We start from the raw sequence: 19,328 nt of genomic DNA, 5'->3' as shown, positions 1-19,328 counted from the left end.
GATGTGCCACAATGGCACTGGACCTCTTTCTTATGTAATAATATAAGCCCTCGGTCAACGTGCTCCCCACCTGCAAAAAAATGAGTGTTTGCTGCACTTTTAAAATGCCTTCTCTCTCAAGGAACAGGAGGAAGACCTCAATGAAGAGGAAGGGGAGGAAGAAGATGATGATGATGATGACGACGACGATGATGATGAAGAAGAGGTTGAAGCAGAAACAAGTGGAAAGGAAGAGGAACAAGATTCTGAAGAAGGTATGATGTCTTGCTAGCTCTAAGTAAATAAGATCTTGATGTTTTGACTAGCTGACTAGATGAGGCATTGCCCAGATCTCCAGGTAATATTTAACTGGTGCTCATTAGAACAAAAGCTCAGCAGGACCTCCAGCGGTGTGTGAGGCAAGCTCAGTTTCATGAGCTATCCTGAAAGGGATTGAAGATAAAGCAGCAAGTATTGTCATATAATAGTATAATTTAACAGGCACTCAAGTTTAGAATGCCATATGCAGTTCTAGGTGTCCCACCTAAAAGTAAGAATGAAATGCAGAACATGAAATACTCACTTAAAGCAACTGAAATTAAAAGTGGGGAGGTTAACATTGTCTTACAAAGAGATGTACAAGAAGTTAGGGCTGTTAATATGAGATAAAAAATTACTAAGGGCAGGTAAAATTCTGTATGGTGAGAAGACAGCTTCTCTTTTACTTCTACATTAAAAAAAACCCTTGAACCTTCTACTGTCCAGGTAAACTATGGTACATTCAGGATAAAAAGTGTTTTCACACAGCGCATTGCTTTGGGCCATTTCACTGGCTACCAGAACAGATGGTTTTATAAAGACTTAGGGAGCTCTCTAGCATGGATATGTGACAGGGAGGGAGAGAAAAAACAAGCAAATGGAAATCATATGCTTCTAATTAATTTCTCTTGCCTGTCCTGACCAAATGTGTTTTTTGTGTTCCAGCAGAAGATGTAGGAAGTCCTGCCTCCTCTGGAGCAGAGATTGAGTCATCTGATGAAAGTGAGGAATCCTCAGAATTTGGGACGAGCTCTGATTCTGATGAAGATGAGGAGGAGGAGGAGGAGGAAGGGGAAGAGGAAGAGGAAGAGGACTATGAGGAGCAGGTGGAAGGTGAAGAAAGAGTGTCTCTGCAGCAAGAAACAGAAGCCCTGCCTACCCAACTGGCCCCTGAGTCTCTCACTCAAGAGGCTGAAGACGATGATCAGAAGGAGACCATCCTGGAATTGTTTCCAGTGGACGATTACATTGAAGGGACTCCTCTAGTTCTTCCGGAGCCTTTGATGCCAGAAGGAGAGGAGCAGAAGGAAGAGGTCAAGCATGCAGAGGAGGAAAGTGGGGAACTCCTCCAGCAGTCTGTGGCTGAAGTGCTGGTGGTAATTGAGAGAGCCCAGGAGGAGAAGCTACAGTTGTCACCAGTGTGCGTGCCAGGTGAGGGGCAATTTTGACCGTTTTGCAAAAGACCTGTGAATCACAGAACAGCTGAACGTGTAGCTCATTCTGAAATAAAGTTTGGGCACATGTGCTGATGTAGGAGTGGCTTGTGGGATTTAAGGCTGAACAGGATCACATCAGAAGCAGCCTTAATGTGTCTTGTGCTGGTTTCAAATTCTGTCTAGTTCAACAGCATCTTGATTTAAAGGCCTCTCTTAGCCCTACTCTTAGGATTTCTTGTTCAAGTTCCTGATCTGAATACGAGTGGCTGCTTTTCAATCTCCACGTTTAGTTTTAAGCAAGGCTGGGCAATATCTGGTTTTCAGCATTGTGATATATCAGCAACTAAATAGTTTTAAGCAAGGCTGGGCAATATCTGGTTTTCAGCATTGTGATATATCAGCAACTAAATACAGTGGTGCCCCGCAAGACGAATGCCTCGCAAGACGGAAAACCCGCTAGACGAAAGGGTTTTCCGTTTTGGAGGTGCTTCGCAAAACGAAATTCCTATGGGCTTGCTTCGCAAGACGAAAATGTCTTGCGAGTTCCTGCGGGTTTCCCCCCCTTTTTCCCCCCTTTTTCTAAGCCGCTTATCCACTAAGCCGCTAAGCCGTCAATGGGCTTGCTTTGCAAGACGAAAAAACCGCTAGACGAAGAGACTCGCGGAATGGATTCTTTTCGTCTTGTGAGGCACCACTGTACTGTGATATGCTGATATCTCATGATGTCTGACTCTGGAATGTATCTTAGCTACTTCTTCCTACCCACCTTACGGGAAGTAGAAGCAGCTGAGATACATTGCCCAGCCCTACCAAACCCTGATACTGCTCTGGTTTGCATGAGCTGGGGGGAGCAGGAAGCCTCCCGCCCCTCAGCTGAGTGAGCCCTGATGCTGTTCTGATTCATGTGAGCTGGAGGGGCAGTGCAGGGGCTTCCTCAAAGGCACGTGCAGGCAGGCAGACGGAGTCCGATAAGGTGCTCCGCCTGTCTGTCTGCACCTTTGCTGTCTGCAGGCAATTTGAGCTGGTGCAATGTATTGCCAGCTCAAATTGTTTGGATGCAGTATTGTGATCTGAACACCATACCAGTTTCAGACAATTTATCAATATATCACCCAGCTCTAGTTCTAAGACCAAACAAAGTAATTGATAGCGCTGTGGTGTTCCAGTGACATGTCAATTAAGTCATAATAGTTGTTCCAGCTTCTTTTTTAAACATGAACTCAGTTCAGATGTAGCAATGTGGCTTGGCATTTATGAAAATGAGTTTCAGCCTGGTTTCTTCTGTAGAACCATGGTTTCCAGTTATGTGGTTTGCACATAAACAATGGTTTGCTAGTTCAAATGTCATGGTAAGTCACAATTTGTTGTGAAAGAGGAAGGGAATAAGCACATGGGTAGGAGAGGGGAAAGGACACACAAGTCTGATCATATGGTTGCTCATTTACCAGAAGTAATGTATTTAGCATTAACTCTGGAAGTGTATTACTCTAATCTGACCAAACTAAGCGTCAAGCAACCATAGCTGTTAGAGAGCCGTAAAAATTTGTGTCCTGGGCTTTTAAGACTCATCTACCCATGTATTATCTGAAACCCAAGGGGTGCATTGGTTGTCAGATGTGAAATATATTGGCATTATTTTCAGCTCTCCTACCCTACCACATGGTTCTACGTCCTCTATGAGAAAGCACTCCAGGTTTCATCCTCAAAGCGCCCTCTCAAACACCCCTGTTCACAAGTCCTCCAATCAGCTAAACAGAACTGCTGCTGGCTGCTAACTCCTCCCCATCTCACTTCCTCGTTCAGCCTGGCTTCTCTGTCCACTGGGTTTGTCACTTTGTGGTGGCAAAGATGATGTAGAAAAACTGCTGAAAATTAGGATTGTGTGCACTTTGTGCTGACTGCCCAAGTAGATACCAGTGGGTATCTGGCGTGAAATTTGCTTTTTTAATGGCACAGTTCTAGCCATTGTGATTTTAGACAGGAATTTGAAAATGTGTTAGCTGCATCCTTGAAGACTTAGTGGAGCTTTGCAGGAGGTTGCAAGTGGGTTCTTACCTCGGTGCTCCATGAACATCCTTCAGTCTGCCACCTGTGTAGATCCTGTTTCCATTCCCAGCCCCAGATGTTTGGGGTAAATGCCCTTTGCGTCCCTTCCAGTCTTCAGGCAGTTTTGTAACCACGGTGTGTTTCCTTAAGGTGTGTCATTTGCTCCTCTGTGTATTTCTTTCTAGAGGAGGAGTCTGAACCCGATGTCGAGCTGGAGCCTGAGGCGCTGGTCAGCCCACAGCCAGAGAGTCAGGATGAAGAAAACCTCTGTCCACCAACGCCGGTGGGGCTTTTTGGAGACATTTTGGCCAGCAGTACCTCCTTTTTCACCAAGCCGGACAACAACATTTCTGAAGCCCCAGCAAAAAGCCGACAGTCCCGCTCAGCCGAGGAAGAGGACCGTCTCCCTTGGACTCCCGGAGGAGAGCGGCAGGCTCACTTGGAGTCTCCTGGGCTTCCGCTCAGTGTGGTGCCACCCTCTTCGCTTCCCCTCCCCTCAGTCAAATCTGGTAAAGAGGAGCAATTCCTCCTTCCAGAGCAGTTCCCGGATCAGTTAAGCATGACCAAACCAGCCCTGGAAGAAGAGCTCCCTCGGACTCCTGGACGGGACATTGCAGCCAAGTGCTCTCACACTTTCTCCAAGTCCCAGAGCACGGACACTGTCCCAGCCACCCCTGGCAATGACGCTCCTCTCACAGGAAGCAGCTTGACCTTAAGTTCCCCTCAGGTCCCAGGAAGCCCCTTTTCCTACCCATCCCAGTCCCCCGGGATCAACAGTGGCGGCATTCCTCGGACACCTGGGAGGGATTTCACTTTCACCCCGACTTTCCCAGAGCCTGGTGCTACCCTTCCTTGCCTTTCGTCAGGCAGGAAGCCCTCTGAAGACGAACCTGATGAGAAAGTCTTTAAAGAACCTCTTGGTGCTTCCTTACTGGCTGGCATGAACAGTGTTCCCTCCCCCATTCCCTTTGCCAGTCCACCTGTCCCAGCTTTCCTTGCACGTCTCGACTTGCCCCCTAGCCAGCCAGTACCTCTTGCTGCTCTCCCCAGCTTTTCTGTGGACTCAAAGATGCCTCTAGAGGAGTACACCACAGAGGCACGGCCCCTTTTGCCCTACCCAGAAGTCTCTGTGGCTTCCCCTCCTCTCCTGCCTCAGCCTCCCTCCTCTGTCTTGCCCATCAAAAGGAAACCAGGGCGGCCGAAACGATCCTCTCCTTTGGGCCCTATGTTGGATGCCTATTCTGGCAAGCCCATTGAGCCTCCTCTTCTTCCCATCCCAGTTGTCTTGACTGAAAGTGCTGTGAGCAAAGATTTGTTGAGTAGCCACCCAGAGGCTTTCTATGCCCTGAAAGATCCGGAAGCAGTGACCCTGGATTTCCGGAATGAAGGCTTCCATGACAAGCTCACCCCAGATGTTCTAGCTGAGAAGCTTCCCTTTAAGGAGCTGGAGAACCAGTGGAATGAGGACTTGAAAGAAGAAGAGGCCTACCTGAAGTCCAAAAGACAGTGGAGGAGACAGAAAAAGAGGCCGGAGGACGTTCCAACAATTCCTTCCCCTGAGTATTCCCCTCATCAGTATCACTTCAGGCCCCGCTCTGAGTTTGAAGAGATGACCATTTTATATGACATTTGGAATGGGGGCATTGATGAAGAGGATATCCATTTCCTGTGTGTTACATACGATCACTTGTTGCAGCAAGACAATGGCATGGACTGGCTCAATGATACCCTTTGGGTATACCATCCTCATATCCTTTTTTCCCTTTTTCTTTTTTTGCTGGATTACCAGATTGGGCTTCCTTGGGAATGTATTGTTTTTGAGGAGCTGGTTTTATTGGGCATTGCTGTACTTGGTTGGTAATTTTGTTGTAAGCCTTAACAATATTGCAGGAAAAATATGAAAATATATACGCTACATATGGTAATAACAGGTCAGTTCCAGAAACTGTTTAAAAAGGGGAATAAGAAACAGAACTTAGTCTAATGCACTGTTGTCCACAAAATCCTTTCTAAGTTTAGTTGCTAAAATAGCAAACTTGACTACTTTTTAATATTTCCTATTTATTAATGTCATTCAGCAAATATGTCTCTTCAGCAATGACTGGACCACCATCCTGGCCAAAAAAGGACCCAGTTGTTCCTCTCTAGGAGCTGTATAAGAGGAGCAGAAACAGTAACTCATGAGCAGGCTGCTCAGCAGTTCCTGAACCCCCTTGACTGGGCAAAGCCCTGTTTCTAAAGGTGTCTGGCTGGACTCCTGAACGTAACTGACAGTGCCATAACTACAGTCAAAGACAATAGCAGGAAACCACAGGAGGTCCTGCTTGCAAGTTTACTACAGAAATTTGGTTCCCCACTGTGTGGGCAGGATGCTGGACTAGATGGGCAATTGGCTGGCTTAATCCAGCAGGCTCTTCTTACATTTTTGTAAAGGGCCTTTTACATAAAAAGAGTTGGGCATTGCTGTAATGATTATTTGCAGTCATTAGATACAAATGTATTTTTGGCCCTGAAATACTGGGCTAAATTTTACATGACTTGTAGCTTCTACAAGCGCATGAAAACCTGTTTTTGTTCTTACTACACACATCTGCAGAATTTCAAGGTTCTTCTGTGCAACGGGCTGGGGGGCTCAAAAAGCAGTTCTGACATTAAGTCCCCAAACTTCCTAATATATCCCATTTGTTGATATCATCCTGTTGAGGTTAGTCTTCCCTTGTCCCATGGAGTGTGCTGTTTCACACCACAGCAAAACCTCTTGCTCTACTTAACAATTCTGCCAATTGAGTTGACTGTTTCATACTAAAGCAAGAGTTTTTAGAGACGCCTGCTGTGGCAAAGATTTAAAACCCCTATTTAAAGTGCTGGCCTCCTTGGGAGCACTGGAACTGGACCAGACATTTGGACCTTTTCCTAGTCTACAGTCTTAGAAATGGAATGGTGCTGATGACGATGACATATAAATCATTTTTGCTAAGCATTGTTGTGGTAGCAACTGAAACAGTGATGAATAACATAACTAATTCAAGATACAGGTGAAGATTAGTAATATGCAAGTGCAGCATCTTTTATTTTGAAAGCACTACTAATTTTTAAACATTGTAGCCATTCTGGTGGTATTATTATTATTATTAATTATATCTATATACCACTAACATGCCAAAATGGCTTCCAAGCTGTTTACAAGTTTAAAATAAACTATAAAATCCAAACATAATTAAAACACCAACAAATTCAACATCCCCCCCAAAAAATATAATAATGAAAAAATAAAGGCAGAACACTAAGTTAAAACTGTTTGTTTAGTACCATCTATTGGCATCATTTTGTTTAGTAAAAATGATATGCAACCCTAGCATTTCACAGAACTCTTTGTCAGACACAATTCAGTTCTGCTTGATGAGTTTGCAAACTTAACTGGCTCGCATGCTCCTCTGCCAATGGTTCAGTGGAAGATTACAGTACTTTTGACAAGCTTTGTGTCTGGCAGTTGTTACATAGTGATCTGCCTAACAGAGAAAATCGGAAATTCCACTCCCTTACCAAATACATATTGGAGAGATTCCTCTAGCTAATGCCTGAAAAAGCACCTTCCCCTCCACTGCTAGGTGAGAGCATTAAGATCAGCAAATGATACCCAGCTAGCTTTGACATGGCTGGATGATGCTTGGCTTGCGGTAGCACAAAGGTGGCTCTTCCTCTGGTGGCTCCAGTGTTGTGGAATGCCCTCTCTGCTGAAGAACAAGAGGCCCCACTGGGACTGGCATTCCACCAGGTATTGAAGACACCCCTAGGTAGGCAATCATTTTACCTTTTCTGATTTTTAACTCGCTTGTTTGTTACATATTTTCATCATGAAAGTTTTTAATGCTTACCTAGATGGAGGGTGTGTGTGTGTGAGAGAGAGAGAGAGAGACAGAGAAACAGAGAGAGAGAGAGAGAGAGAGAGAAACTCCTGACTTTCTTATGGCCAGAATATAGCAGACTCCGCAAAGGTAAAAGCCACACCTATTTCTCCACCTACTTTCCCCTCTGGCCCTACCCACCACTGGTATTCAGCCCCAGAAAATGGCCCAGGTGGCAAGGAGGCCCTTGGGCTAGAAAATGTTGCCCATCTCTGGTTTAGGGCCAAGGGCCCAGCAAGCTTTGCCGGCATAATTGCAGGGCTTTGCAGCCCACATCTTTCCTGCGTTTTTCCTTAACGTGGAGTCCACCAACCAGCTTTTCTACTCCAAAGAAGAAAAAACGGGACGATGGGATGCGGGAGCACGTCACAGGCTGTGCCCGCAGCGAAGGCTACTACAAGATCGACAAGAAGGACAAACTGAAATACCTCAATAACAGCCGTGCATTTGCAGAGGAGCCTCCTGCCGACACGCAGGTAAAGGACGGGCCCCCTCTTCTTTCTCCTTGCTGTCCCGTTCTGGCTGGGAGTTCTGTAGGCACCTCCCTCCTTCCTCCCTGAAGTCCACTTGAACCCTCTTACAGTTTGGGGGCAGAAAAGACATGGCGATTAAATTGCACCCTTGAGTTGCTGACTTAATTGTAACCATCTGGAGAAGGTGGCAGGCAGGGATATGAGATGTTAGGGGGTATAAATGGGACAATGTGGCAGGCAAGTCAGCTGGGGTGCGTTCTCCCTTGCCAGAAGAGTGGAGCAGAAAAAGAGCTAGGAAAGGCGGCAGGACAAACTTGTGGGTGGGTGGGGAGCATTCAGTTTGGGGGGTTAATTTTTAATAGGATTTAATATATTTTATTAGCTCACTTAAAAGAATAGAATGTTCTCTATATAGAATAGCATCATAGAATTGTAGAGTTGGAAGAGCCCATGAGGGTAATCTGGTCCAACTGCCTGCAGTGCAGGAACCTTTTGCCTAGTAAGTAACTGCCTTATGATCAAGTCAGCAAAAAACAATGATATATGAATTTACATTACACCACTTTTTGCCAGTTGGGCGTCCTGCAGTTGTTTTGGACCACTACATGGCTGTTTTGGCTTGGGATGATGGGAGTTATAGCCCAAAACATCTGGAGGGCGCCAGGTTGGTGTGTGTCTGGCTGGCTTATGCTTTGTCAGGCCATTGTTCTACCTCTCCCACTACTGGCTCCTCTGACTGGCTATGGGCATCCAGCCCTGGTCTTCCTTCAGGCTCCAGGGATTGAGCCTGACGCCCTCTGCAAGATAAGCACGGGCTGCACTGCCCCTTGGCTATGGGCCAGTCAGCCATCTTTGAGCAGCTCTCTGGGATCTTGAGCAAAAATATTTCTCAGCGTGCAGATGCTGTGTCACTGAGATCACCCCAGCCTTGAGGCTAAACCTGCCTGGGACCAGTTCCACTCACCTGCTTGCTAACTGCTATGCTGTCCTGTTTTTGGTCCTCAGGGAATGAGCATCCCTGCCCAGGTGCACGTTTCCACCCGGGCTGGCTCCGAGAGGAGGTCCGAGCAACGCAGGCTTCTGTCCTCCTTACCCGGCAGTTGTGACAGTGACTTGCTCAAATTCAACCAGCTCAAGGTAAGTTGTACAGCTTCCCTCTTGGAAGCCTCCATTTACTAGAACCCCTACTGGTCAGTGAACTTGTCTGCCTTCCAAGTGACGAAGTATTTGATTGAGGAATGGCAGGAAAGGGTTAAAATCATGTTTCTGTGGTCTTGGGGCAAGCTTTGCAGAAGGAATCTGCAAGTCCCTTTAAGAGAAGGCCTGAAGGGTAGCAGGAATTCTGGGATGTGACATTTCAAGAAATTCCAGATACTGAGAAAAGTAGCTGGAGAAGGAATGGTTAAAATCCCTCAGTTGGCATCATTACATTTACTTGGAATTGCATAATAAAACTTAATTGGAGATACATTTGTGGCAAGTAGAATGATGGTTGCCAAAATTTGGAGAGATTTAAAGGAGTTCCAAGGACGCGGGTGGCGCTGTGGGTTAAACCACAGAGCCTAGGGCTTGCTGATCAAAAGGTTGGTGGTTTGAATCCCCATGAAGGGGTGAGCTCCCGTTGCTTGGTCCCTGCTCCTGCCAACCTATCAATTCGAAAGCACGTCAAAGTGCACGTAGATAAATAGGTACCACTCCGTCAGGAAGGTAAACGGTGTTTCCGTGCGCTGCTCTGGTTCGCCAGAAGCGGCTTAGTCATGCTGGCCACATGACCCGGAAGCTGTACGCCGGCTCCCTTGGCCAATAAAACGAGATGAGCGCCACAATCACAGAGTGGGTCACGACTGGACCTAATGGTCAGGGGTCCCTTTACCTTTAAAGGAGTTCCAATTCAACTTATTTGTATACTGAAGTATGGCAGGGGCCCTAAATGAAAAACTCACCCAAAATAATAGAACTGTGGAATTGCAGAGTTGGAAGGGATCCCAATGGTCATTTGCAATGCAAGAGTTCCAGCTAAAGGATCCATGACAGATGGCCATCCAACCTCTGCTTCGAAACCTCCAAGGAAGGAGAGTCTACCAAGCGAGTCTTTTCCACTGTCAAACAGCTCATACTGTCAGAAAGTTCTTCCTGCTGTTTAGTCACTGGTTTAGTCCACTGGTTCGACTCCTTCCCTCCAGAGCTGAAGAAAACAAGCTTGCTCCCTCCTCCATATGATAGCCCTTGAGATAGTTGAAGATGGCTATCCTATCTCCTCTCAGTTTCCTCTTTTCCAAGTTAAACGTACTCAGCTCCTTCAACCATTTCTCATAAGGCCTGGTTTCCAGACCCTTGATCATCTTGGCTGCAAATCTTGAAAGGACAAAAATGTTTGAACCAACAGTTTTATTATTTACACAAGCAGGGAATAAAATGGCAATTAAATAATCTAAATGACTTTGGAAAACTCATGACTGTAGTTTTGTTCCGAATTACCATGTTGGCTTTAATGCAGTTCCTCACACCCTGGAGATGGCCTGTGAAGAACAAGTTATATCAAACAGGATTGCCTGTTCTCTTCAAGTAACTTGATATTAGTTTTTACGGACTGCCATTATTTTATATTCTACATGTCTCTATGTTTTCTGTTACTCTGATAAAGTAGCATTAAAATGGGAAGTGTGGCAGGAAGGGGCACTGGCTGCCATGGCCCAAGCTAAGCTGCTTCTAAAACGTGGTTTCGGCTTATTTAGAAATGGATCTTCTGAATGGCATGTTGCTGGGTTGTAAGCCCTGCTGTGCTCAGTCTGCTCCAGCACTGTGCCGGTTTTCGAACAAATGGCTTACAGGCACCCTTTTTATTGTCTCTCTTCCCCATCGCACAGTTCCGGAAGAAAAAGCTAAAATTCTGCAAGAGTCACATTCACGACTGGGGACTCTTTGCAATGGAGCCCATTGCTGCTGATGAGATGGTGATTGAGTATGTGGGGCAGAATATCCGGCAGGTAAGAGGAGAGGAGCCACGCGTTGGAGTTCCAACCCACGGAGCAGCTTGTAAGGAGTGGCGTGAGCCCCATGTGGCCATGCAGCAGAGCGAGGGGGCAGAATGTGTTGCCCCAGCTCAGCCTGCAGGCGGGCAATACTGTCCCCCTTCTATCCCATTTAGTCCACTTCCAGCACTCTGTTTCTTTTTGCCCCTCTGGCAATAAACAGACCACACATCGTTCAGTAAGTTTAAAATGCTTTATTTACAGATTGAAGGTCTAATACATGCGTTGTTCTCTACAGCAGCAATGACAACCCCAGAACTGCCCCCTTCGGCCATTCTTACTTTTCCAAGTGGGCCTTGCCCCCCCCCCAAATGCAAAGTGGAGATCTTTTAAGCTTTCTGCCTTGCTTACCAGCATGGGTGGCCCACCCCATTTTGACACCTGAGGTGAAACAGGAAGGTGCTGCTCCTCACCTGAAATCTCACCAGATGATGCAGAACTCTCGCAAGATTTCACGTGAGATCTCAGAAGCTCTGTGAGAAGTTGCGAGAGTTCTGCGAGTTCTAATCAGAAGCTGCTGCTGTCAACCCTGAGCTGGGTGGGTGGGGTGCTGCCCTACAAGATTTTGCAGCCCAAGGTGGCTGCTTCAGTCCTGCTCCCTGGGCTCTGGGAAGGTATTGCATAGGATTGGCACGGAAAGAGCTTTTTTGCTGTCTGCCTTGCTGTGTTTAATTTGTGTTGTTGAGTTCTGGCCAGCTCCCAAGCACATAGAACTGCAACCACGCTAGTCAAATGCACACAACTTGTGAGTCGGCTGTATTGCCCTCTCCTGTGCCAGTATCCCTGTGAAAATGCTGCTCTCTGTTTACCTTTTGAAATCTTTTTACTTTCAGCCATGGAGGGTCTTTTTAAAATGGTGAGCAGCAAAATTCTGGCAGGTGTCACCTCTTTGGTTTGGTCCCTCTTCTCTCCCTTTCTTAATGTGGCTGCTCTTGGAAGGTAGCTCTTGTGACCTTTGGCTTGTTCTGCAGGTAATTGCTGACATGCGAGAGAAGCGGTATGAGGACGAAGGCATTGGCAGCAGTTACATGTTCAGGGTTGACCACGACACGATTATAGATGCAACGAAGTGTGGAAACTTCGCCAGGTTTATTAACCACAGTTGCAATGTAAGTGTTACTTGGCCTTACAAGCTCCATCACTCACTTGGTGGCATCAGACTTTATTCCTGTATTAAATGTGAAAGGGTGTGTAGGTATACACACACACACACAGAGAGAGAGAGAGAGAGAGAGAGAGAGAGAGAAGTGCCTTTGCTCTCTGCTTGCTCCCCTTGCCAGCCCTACCTGGTCCGGCTGTGGTGTGGCAACAGGGTTGCATCTGGGCTTCCTTCATTGCTGCCCAGGCAGTAGGAGCCACCATTGTCACTGATCTCACTGCATCAGCAGCTGCTGCTATCCAGACTAGGGCTGTTGTTTGCAGGGGCAGGTGGGGGGTGTCATCAAAGCAAAGCTTCCAGGACGCAGCGCTGCCACCCCCAACACCACCTCCTCCTCTGCTCTCCATTATCAGCTGCTGAGGGCTACCCTGGTCCTGGTTTTTTCCTCACTGCAGTTGCTGCTGCCAAGCCCACAATCTTGTTGTGGCAAGGCCTCATCCCCATGTGCAGAGGGATGGAAGACACCCACCGCTTTGCCATAGGCTCACCCTGTGTTCTGGCTTTATCTCAACTGCAGGCAGGGGCAAGTGGATGGCCCTGAGAGATCCATTCAAAATTGGGCGCTTCTCCTTAGCGTCACCTGGGTCGTGGCAGCGTCTCCCCTTTCCAAGCCCCTGTCACCTCCCCACCCCCACCCCCCAATTCATTTTTGTGTCCCCTGGTGGCTCCAACTGTCATCACAGTGGGGCAACAAACTTGTAGGGGTAGAGAGTCCATGTTGGTGGGTGGGTGAGTGAGTGGACCTTCCCACTCCAGTGGCCTCTCTGTTTCCCGCAATCCTCAGGCTCATGCTGTCTTATGGAAGGAGGTGACTGATTGTTGGCTCTTCAGTTTTGATTTCCCTCCCCTGCTCCTCATACCTGTTTATCAATAATAATAATAAAATTTATTTATACCCCGCCCTCCCTGGCCAGAAACTGCAAGAGGAGGGAAAACATAAGGGTCAGACTGAGTTCAAACCAATGGCCAGGTGGAACAGCTCTGTCTTGCAGGCCCTGCGGAAAGATGTCAAGTCCCGCAAGACCCTAGTCTCTTGTGACAGAGCGTCCCACCAAGTCGGGGCCAGTACTGAAAAGGCCCTGGCCCTAGTTGAGACCAATCTAACCACCTCGCGACTTGGGACCTCCAAAGTGTTGTCATTTGTGGACCTTAAGGTCCTCCGTGGGATATACCAGGAGAGGCGGTCCCGTAGGTATGTGGGTCCTAGGCCGCATAGGGCTTTAAAAGTTAAAGCCTTAAACCAGTGATCTTTCCAACTTCTTTAAGTTTTCTCTGTGCCTAATGCTGTGCTTATCATATGTGCTTCTCAAGTATATTAAAAGGTGGCTAGAAAGTATTTTTTGTTTTGTTTCTTCAGCCTCCCTTCCCAGAAACACAGAACACACACATGCACACACATACTAAGACAGTGATGGGTCCGAAATCTAAACAAGCGAATCAAAATCTTTAAGCCAAAGCTTTTAATTAACTGCTTCTTTTGTTTTAGCCCAACTGCTACGCTAAAGTCATCACAGTGGAATCTCAGAAGAAGATTGTCATCTACTCGAAGCAGTACATCAATGTGAATGAGGAAATTACATACGACTACAAATTCCCCATTGAGGATGTAAAGATCCCCTGTTTGTGTGGCTCCGAGAACTGCAGAGGGACCCTGAATTAAAGCCCAAGGTTTTTGCCGCGTGGTGGCTGTGTCCAAACTGTGGTAGCCGAGGGTGGTTGCACTTTTGCCAAAAAAAAAAAAAAAAAAGTAAGAAAAAAGAGAGATGAGGTGGAAGAAGGAAAATGAGGAAGAGACAGGGGAACCTATATGGCACTTTCTATCCTTCTGTCAGGAGAAGTGCAAATTGAAGACACGCACACTAGGACTCTTCAAGCTGCAGGTGCTTTTCATCTTCAGATTCACAACCCCACCTCTCTCCGCCCCTCGTGATCGTTCCCCTTACTCAGTGGCACCATAAATCAAAACACTCTCTCTTCTCCCCGCCTCCTGCTCTGCTCGGTCCTTTATGGTGTAGCTCTCATGGGTAGAGCAAGGTACCCTTAGTATCCTTTCAACATATTCCTCTCTCCATAAAATGCTGCTACCTTTTACTCATTAGTTTTGTCTTGTGGAGGGTCAGGAGAAAGACATTCAAAAAATGTGAAGCAGAGACTAAAGAGGCCATGAGTTGAATGGAAGCTGGCTGGGATCGCCTGCAGTGAGCGCTGGGACACCGACGTCAAGTGGAGGCTTTCTCAAGCAGGCGGGGGATTCTGTCTGGGTCTGCGATGCACAAAAGGACATACCTCCTCCCTTCTGTGGATCAGAGTTGTGGTTGATGTTGTCACCTTGGTGCCCCCCTGGGATTTCTGCACACTGCTGGTCCTTGTGGGGGAGGGAGGGGGAACTATAGCTTTAGGAACCCAATAATGAACCCACTTCCCTTTTCTTTTTAAAAGCAGAGCTGGATCCCTTCTCCCCTCCCCCTCCCAAATTTCCCTCTCTATTGTAGCACTTGCTATGCTGTAGAAACTGTTGGTTTGGCAGCACTCTGAGTGTCCTCCACCAAGCCCTGTTTCCATACGTCCTCCACTCACTTGAGGCTTGCACAGGAAACCAGGGCAAACATCTCCCTCCCCTCCAAATGCATAGAGGCTGTGCAGATGCCAAGGTGGGGGGTGAGCTGGGACAAGATCTGTCCTACCCAAGTCAGAGGCTGCTTTTATCTCCTTGGTTTTTCACCCTCATCATCCCACCCCCTTTGGCAGAATGCTCTTGTCCTTAAATGACAATCTTTTAGGTTTCTTCCTTCCCAAGTATTGAAGAGACTTCTGACGAAAGAACCAGGTCCTGCCTGCCTCAGCCGAGTGGAGCCTAGTCCTCATTTAGCTCAGTTTGGTTGAGTAAGGCAGGGAGGGTCCCCACGGGGTGTGGATGTTTGTGTGTGTGTGTTTTTGTGTGTGTGTGGAGAGCAACTGTTTTATGGCCTGAGAAAGCAGCACTTTTTTGTGGTCAAAGCTTATTTTCATTAGCAAGCAGATTTCTTGGTCTGACTACATCCTCATTCTCAAATGCCTGTCCTATAATTATGTAGTGCATGTTTGCACTGGAGAGATTAGCAGGGGTTCTTCTTTTTGATTAAAACCCAAGCAAACTTTGCAGCAAGAAAAGTGTGTGGGGTGTGCCTTAAAAAAAAAAGAAAGAATTAGTCTCAAAACTGTTAAAAGAGTGTTGAGTCGGGCAAATATTGAAATATATGCTCATCTTCAGTACTCCTCAGTCTTTTGCTCCTGGATTAAATTTACTGGACTTTAAACTTGGCTGCACTAAGAATTAATTTCCCAGAGAAAAAATAGTAACTAGAAGATGCACAGATACTCTCTGTCAGGCCTTTTGCCCCTTCGCACAGCACCCACACCTAATTACTCTGGCATTTTGTGTGTGGTCTTGATGGCTTCCATAGTAAGGCAGTGGAATTTTGCTTGCAAAATATAACATCTAAAAGTCAGCAGCTTTCTGCCCTTTGAGGTTCAGAAGCCGAAAGGAAGAAGCAAACCTGGTGTGTCTTTCTGGGCAAAGTGGCTCTGCTGGCCTTGTGGGTTGAGGAGCTTGAACAAACTCTGGCCACTGAGTACGGAGGACCATGTGTGCAGTTGGTTAGATTATCCCAGCCTTCCCCACCCAACCTGGGGCTCTTCTGTTACTTTGGACTACAACTCCCATTGTGGTCCAAAACTGGAGGGCAGAAGGTTGGCAGTGACCTTGGTTCTTTTGCCAGTCCCCCTGCTTCCTTACAGGTTCTCCTTGGCATGTCTTTGGTGTGGCTTTTTAATGCTTCCAACCTTTTGAGAAAGCCACATCCATTTCATGTAACACAGAACATAGTAAGCAAGCTGCCTTATCTACAGGCTCCCAACCTTTCCCATACTCTCTCTCATGCCAGGAGCACAATCTCACATCTCCTGCAGAAACACCAGCTGGAAATGTAGGTGAGGCCATGTGCGGGAAAGATGCCTCATGCAGCCTCTCTGTATTTATTAACCCTGCATATTTTTGTGTGTGTTAAACAAATTGTTTTCTTAAGGAAGTACAGCAATACTAAAGCTACTCATATCAGCGTGGTTCTGCTGGATAGCCTTAGCTTGGAACTTGAAGCAACTTCCTGGCATAGAAGTTGTGACTATACACACACACACACACACTTTCAAAAGTGTTTTCTTTCATATACACAAGTGTGTATATACACAAGCATGGTCGGAATTTTAAATTATGACTGCTCCCGACCTGGTTATTCTCTTGTTCCTTGAAAGGCTCTGCATTGAAGGGAAATAATTTTTGGGCAAAGGTGATCAGCTTCTCTGTCCCTGCTCCAAACGAGGGGAGGATTTTTATGTTCCTTAAAACAAGAGAGGCAGATCTCTGGAAGGAATAACGGCTCCAATCCAAGTCTAGAGATGCAATCCTGATCCTACAAGTCTCCCCTCTAACCCCACCCATCCAAGAGCAGTGCCAAAGTCTCGTCGGCCCACCCACAAGCCTTGACTCATCCACTCCAAATGGAGGGCCGGGCAAGGTGGGTGTGGGATTCAACTTGACTTTCATTGAGTTTCCACACCGGTATTATCTAGCAAATAGAAATGAACTTTCCTGTGCTTTCAATGCCAGCCTGCTTGGTTTCATACAATCATTTTCCCTGACTCTAGTTTCCAGTTTCAGATTAAATCTTGGAAGGAGCCAGTGATGTCTCACTCTGACAGATATTTATATTGTCAAAGCAGCTTATTAATACAATGGGGGAGAAAATAATTTGTAAACTCTGATGGAGAGCTGTTTCAGTTTTGTCGTTTGTGACCTATTTTCAGGGATCATTTCAGTGCATTTCTGTATAAAAAGTTTTTTAAAGGGTGGGGGAGATGAAATTTTGACATTTAAAATGGACACATCATCTGTGCATAGCAGCTGTTCAAACTCTTCTCTTCAAACACTGTTTCTTGTAGAAACATGTTGATTTTTGTTTTGTATGTTTTTGGCTGTTTTCTTTGTACTTCAGAAGCATGTAAATAATTTGTTAAAAGTGACTATTGTAGTTTGGAGTTCTTTTTTAAAAGATTGTCAGCCCAAGACCTCAATAAGAGAGTGGGAGATTGGGGTGGGGGAGGAGAGCTGGCGCCATTTACAGCTTGTGTCAAGCTATGTATAATGTAAATTCTGTACAAAATATTTTTTTTTTTTTTGTCAAATACGTAGATCAAACTAGAAGCATTAAGAAGCTGAAGATTTAAAAGAAAAACCCTGCCAAGTTAAGGCTTTTTAAAATTTGCCTTTCTGATACCTTAATGTGCAAAATCTATTTATTTCAGACAAGAAAATGTGTATAGTCTATTAATGACAACCTAAAATGTATTTAAGCAAATCTATAACTTTGACCCTCCCCTGGCAATTTTATTTTATAACGTTCCTTCTCAATTACCAACGTAGTATTTGTAGCGGTTACAAAGGAAATTGCATTAGCCACGGTCTGGAGCTCCAAGGTGCTCCTAGTGCTTCTCTGTTGCTCCACATGAACAGGGTCTTCACCAGCCAGCAAAGTCCTGCTCGTCCGAAGCTTTGTCTGTTCTCATGAACCGCTCACTTCACTGGAGCTTCTGGGACAAGGCAGTGGTGGGGAACAAAGGATACTATGAATTTGGGAGTTAGTTCTTAAAATGAAACACTGTGGAGGGGAAAACCTTAGTCCTTGTACCTGAATTCTGTAAAAATACCGGGTTTTAATTCGCAGTGTGAAAAATAAAGAGCTCCTTTAAAAGGGGCAAGGAAAATGGTTTGCAATAAATGGCATCTATTTTTTATGTTCCTTAAAACAAAACAAAAAAAGACAAAATTAAATCTCTGCTTTTGAGATTTGGGATTTTTTTAAACCTTTTGTTCCCTTTTGTTTTGAACAGCTGTATAAGTTTGGGACTGTTCTGTGCTCCGTCTTCAGTATACCTTGTTTAGAAGAACGTGGTTTTTTTTTGTTGTGGGCATGTCATGCTGTAAATATTTGTTCATAATTTTTTTGTGAATTGAATACTATGTACCATTGTATTATAGTAACTTTTATAAAGCAAACCATAAATATACTGACTTTTCTTACAGAAGAGCTGTGTGTTTGGTTTATTAGGCTCCAGGAATTGTTATTGAGGACTGTTTGGAAGCACATAGAAAGAGAAAACTGGTATTTGAAAATACCTAAATATCCACGAAGATGTGATGTGTGAACATGCATCTTTCTCAAAGAGAAGATTCACATATGGCAGAGCTTCTGGAAATGACACAAAGGTTGCATGGGCTTCTGAGATACTTGCATTACATTAGTCATGGGACATGGAAGGCAGAAGCAAGGCTGTGTTGTGTTTTTACTATTTTTTGTTAGGAGCCGCTCAGAGTAGCTGGGGCAACCCAGTTAAATGGGTGGCATATAAGTAATAAATTATTGTGAGGCAGCCAGCTACGGTGGTGCAAGCTGGGATGACACAGAGCAGTGGCAAGATACTGGAAAGTAGAGCCATGTATGCCCTGTGGCTTAACCTCTGCCCTCTCAGCCTGCTTGCTGCCCTGGAGGACATTGACCGCCAGCAACTGCTGAAGTGCCGAGATTGGGGCTGCAGCAAGGTGCTATCTTGTCCGTTGTGTCATTCAGAATATTTCGGGCCAGCCAAGCACAGGAGAAGGGACCATTGCCCTCACGCTCCGCTTCGAACTTCCTGGAAGCGTCTGGCTGTGAGGAAAACAGGTGGACCTTTTCACCAGATCCAATACGTTCTCTTATTGTTGCCTGTGACAAAATATGGTGTGGAGTTCTCTATTTCAGAATGCTAGCCAGCCAGCCACGCATTCTTCCAGAGCACCCAGCTTCAGACAAGTCTCCCCATTGCTTTCCATCCTAACGTTCTGGGGGCCACTGGGTTTGTTCAGTCCTCACCAAGCTGCTTTGGGTTTCTCCCCATTTTGGTCTTGTTCCCTCAGTGTTTTTTTATTCCTGCAAAGCTGGGGGTTCTCCTGAACCTGCTGCTGCTACTTCTGTCTTGTACATAAGTTGTGCTATTCAGGCCACTATCTGATGGTGGCTGGAGAATGAGTTGCTACCGGCTTGAAAGATGTCCTAATATTTACACAGAGGACATTTACAGACCTAACATAACCATTGTCCTTAATATATAGAAAGGAAAATATGTTTAATGGCTTACATCCTAAACAAGCATATTTTCACTGCCCCCCCATAAGGACTAGGAACTTC

General features: G+C 45.9%; 1 protein-coding gene and 1 long non-coding RNA gene across 8 annotated transcripts in view; both read left to right on the top strand.

Annotated features, from left to right (window-relative positions):
- SETD1B (SET domain containing 1B, histone lysine methyltransferase) overlaps positions 1–18,189 on the top strand; it is a 69,000-nt gene extending 50,811 nt beyond the window's left edge. For 4 of the 6 annotated variants that reach the window (XM_079956301.1, XM_079956297.1, XM_079956299.1 and 1 more), the window contains 8 exons: positions 122–254; positions 964–1,449; positions 3,686–5,248; positions 7,715–7,881; positions 8,884–9,015; positions 10,746–10,865; positions 11,882–12,019; positions 13,556–18,189. In XM_079956301.1, the coding sequence (XP_079812427.1) occupies positions 122–254; positions 964–1,449; positions 3,686–5,248; positions 7,715–7,881; positions 8,884–9,015; positions 10,746–10,865; positions 11,882–12,019; positions 13,556–13,729 (2,913 nt within the window). In that variant the 3' untranslated portion in view covers positions 13,730–18,189. The remainder of the gene's footprint in view (positions 1–121; positions 255–963; positions 1,450–3,685; positions 5,249–7,714; positions 7,882–8,883; positions 9,016–10,745; positions 10,866–11,881; positions 12,020–13,555) is intronic. The other 2 variants (XM_079956298.1, XM_079956302.1) reach the window with 1 other exon arrangement.
- LOC307205073 overlaps positions 1–19,328 on the top strand; it is a 448,154-nt gene that overhangs the window by 399,983 nt on the left and 28,843 nt on the right. The gene's annotated exons all lie outside the window — the stretch shown is intronic.

The sequence above is a fragment of the Podarcis cretensis genome, assembly GCF_951804945.1.
Source record: "Podarcis cretensis genome assembly, chromosome: 16".
Taxonomy (NCBI): Eukaryota; Metazoa; Chordata; class Lepidosauria; order Squamata; family Lacertidae; genus Podarcis; species Podarcis cretensis.
The sequence above is the reverse complement of the archived record's forward strand: the minus strand, read 5'-3'. Positions and strand labels throughout refer to the sequence as shown.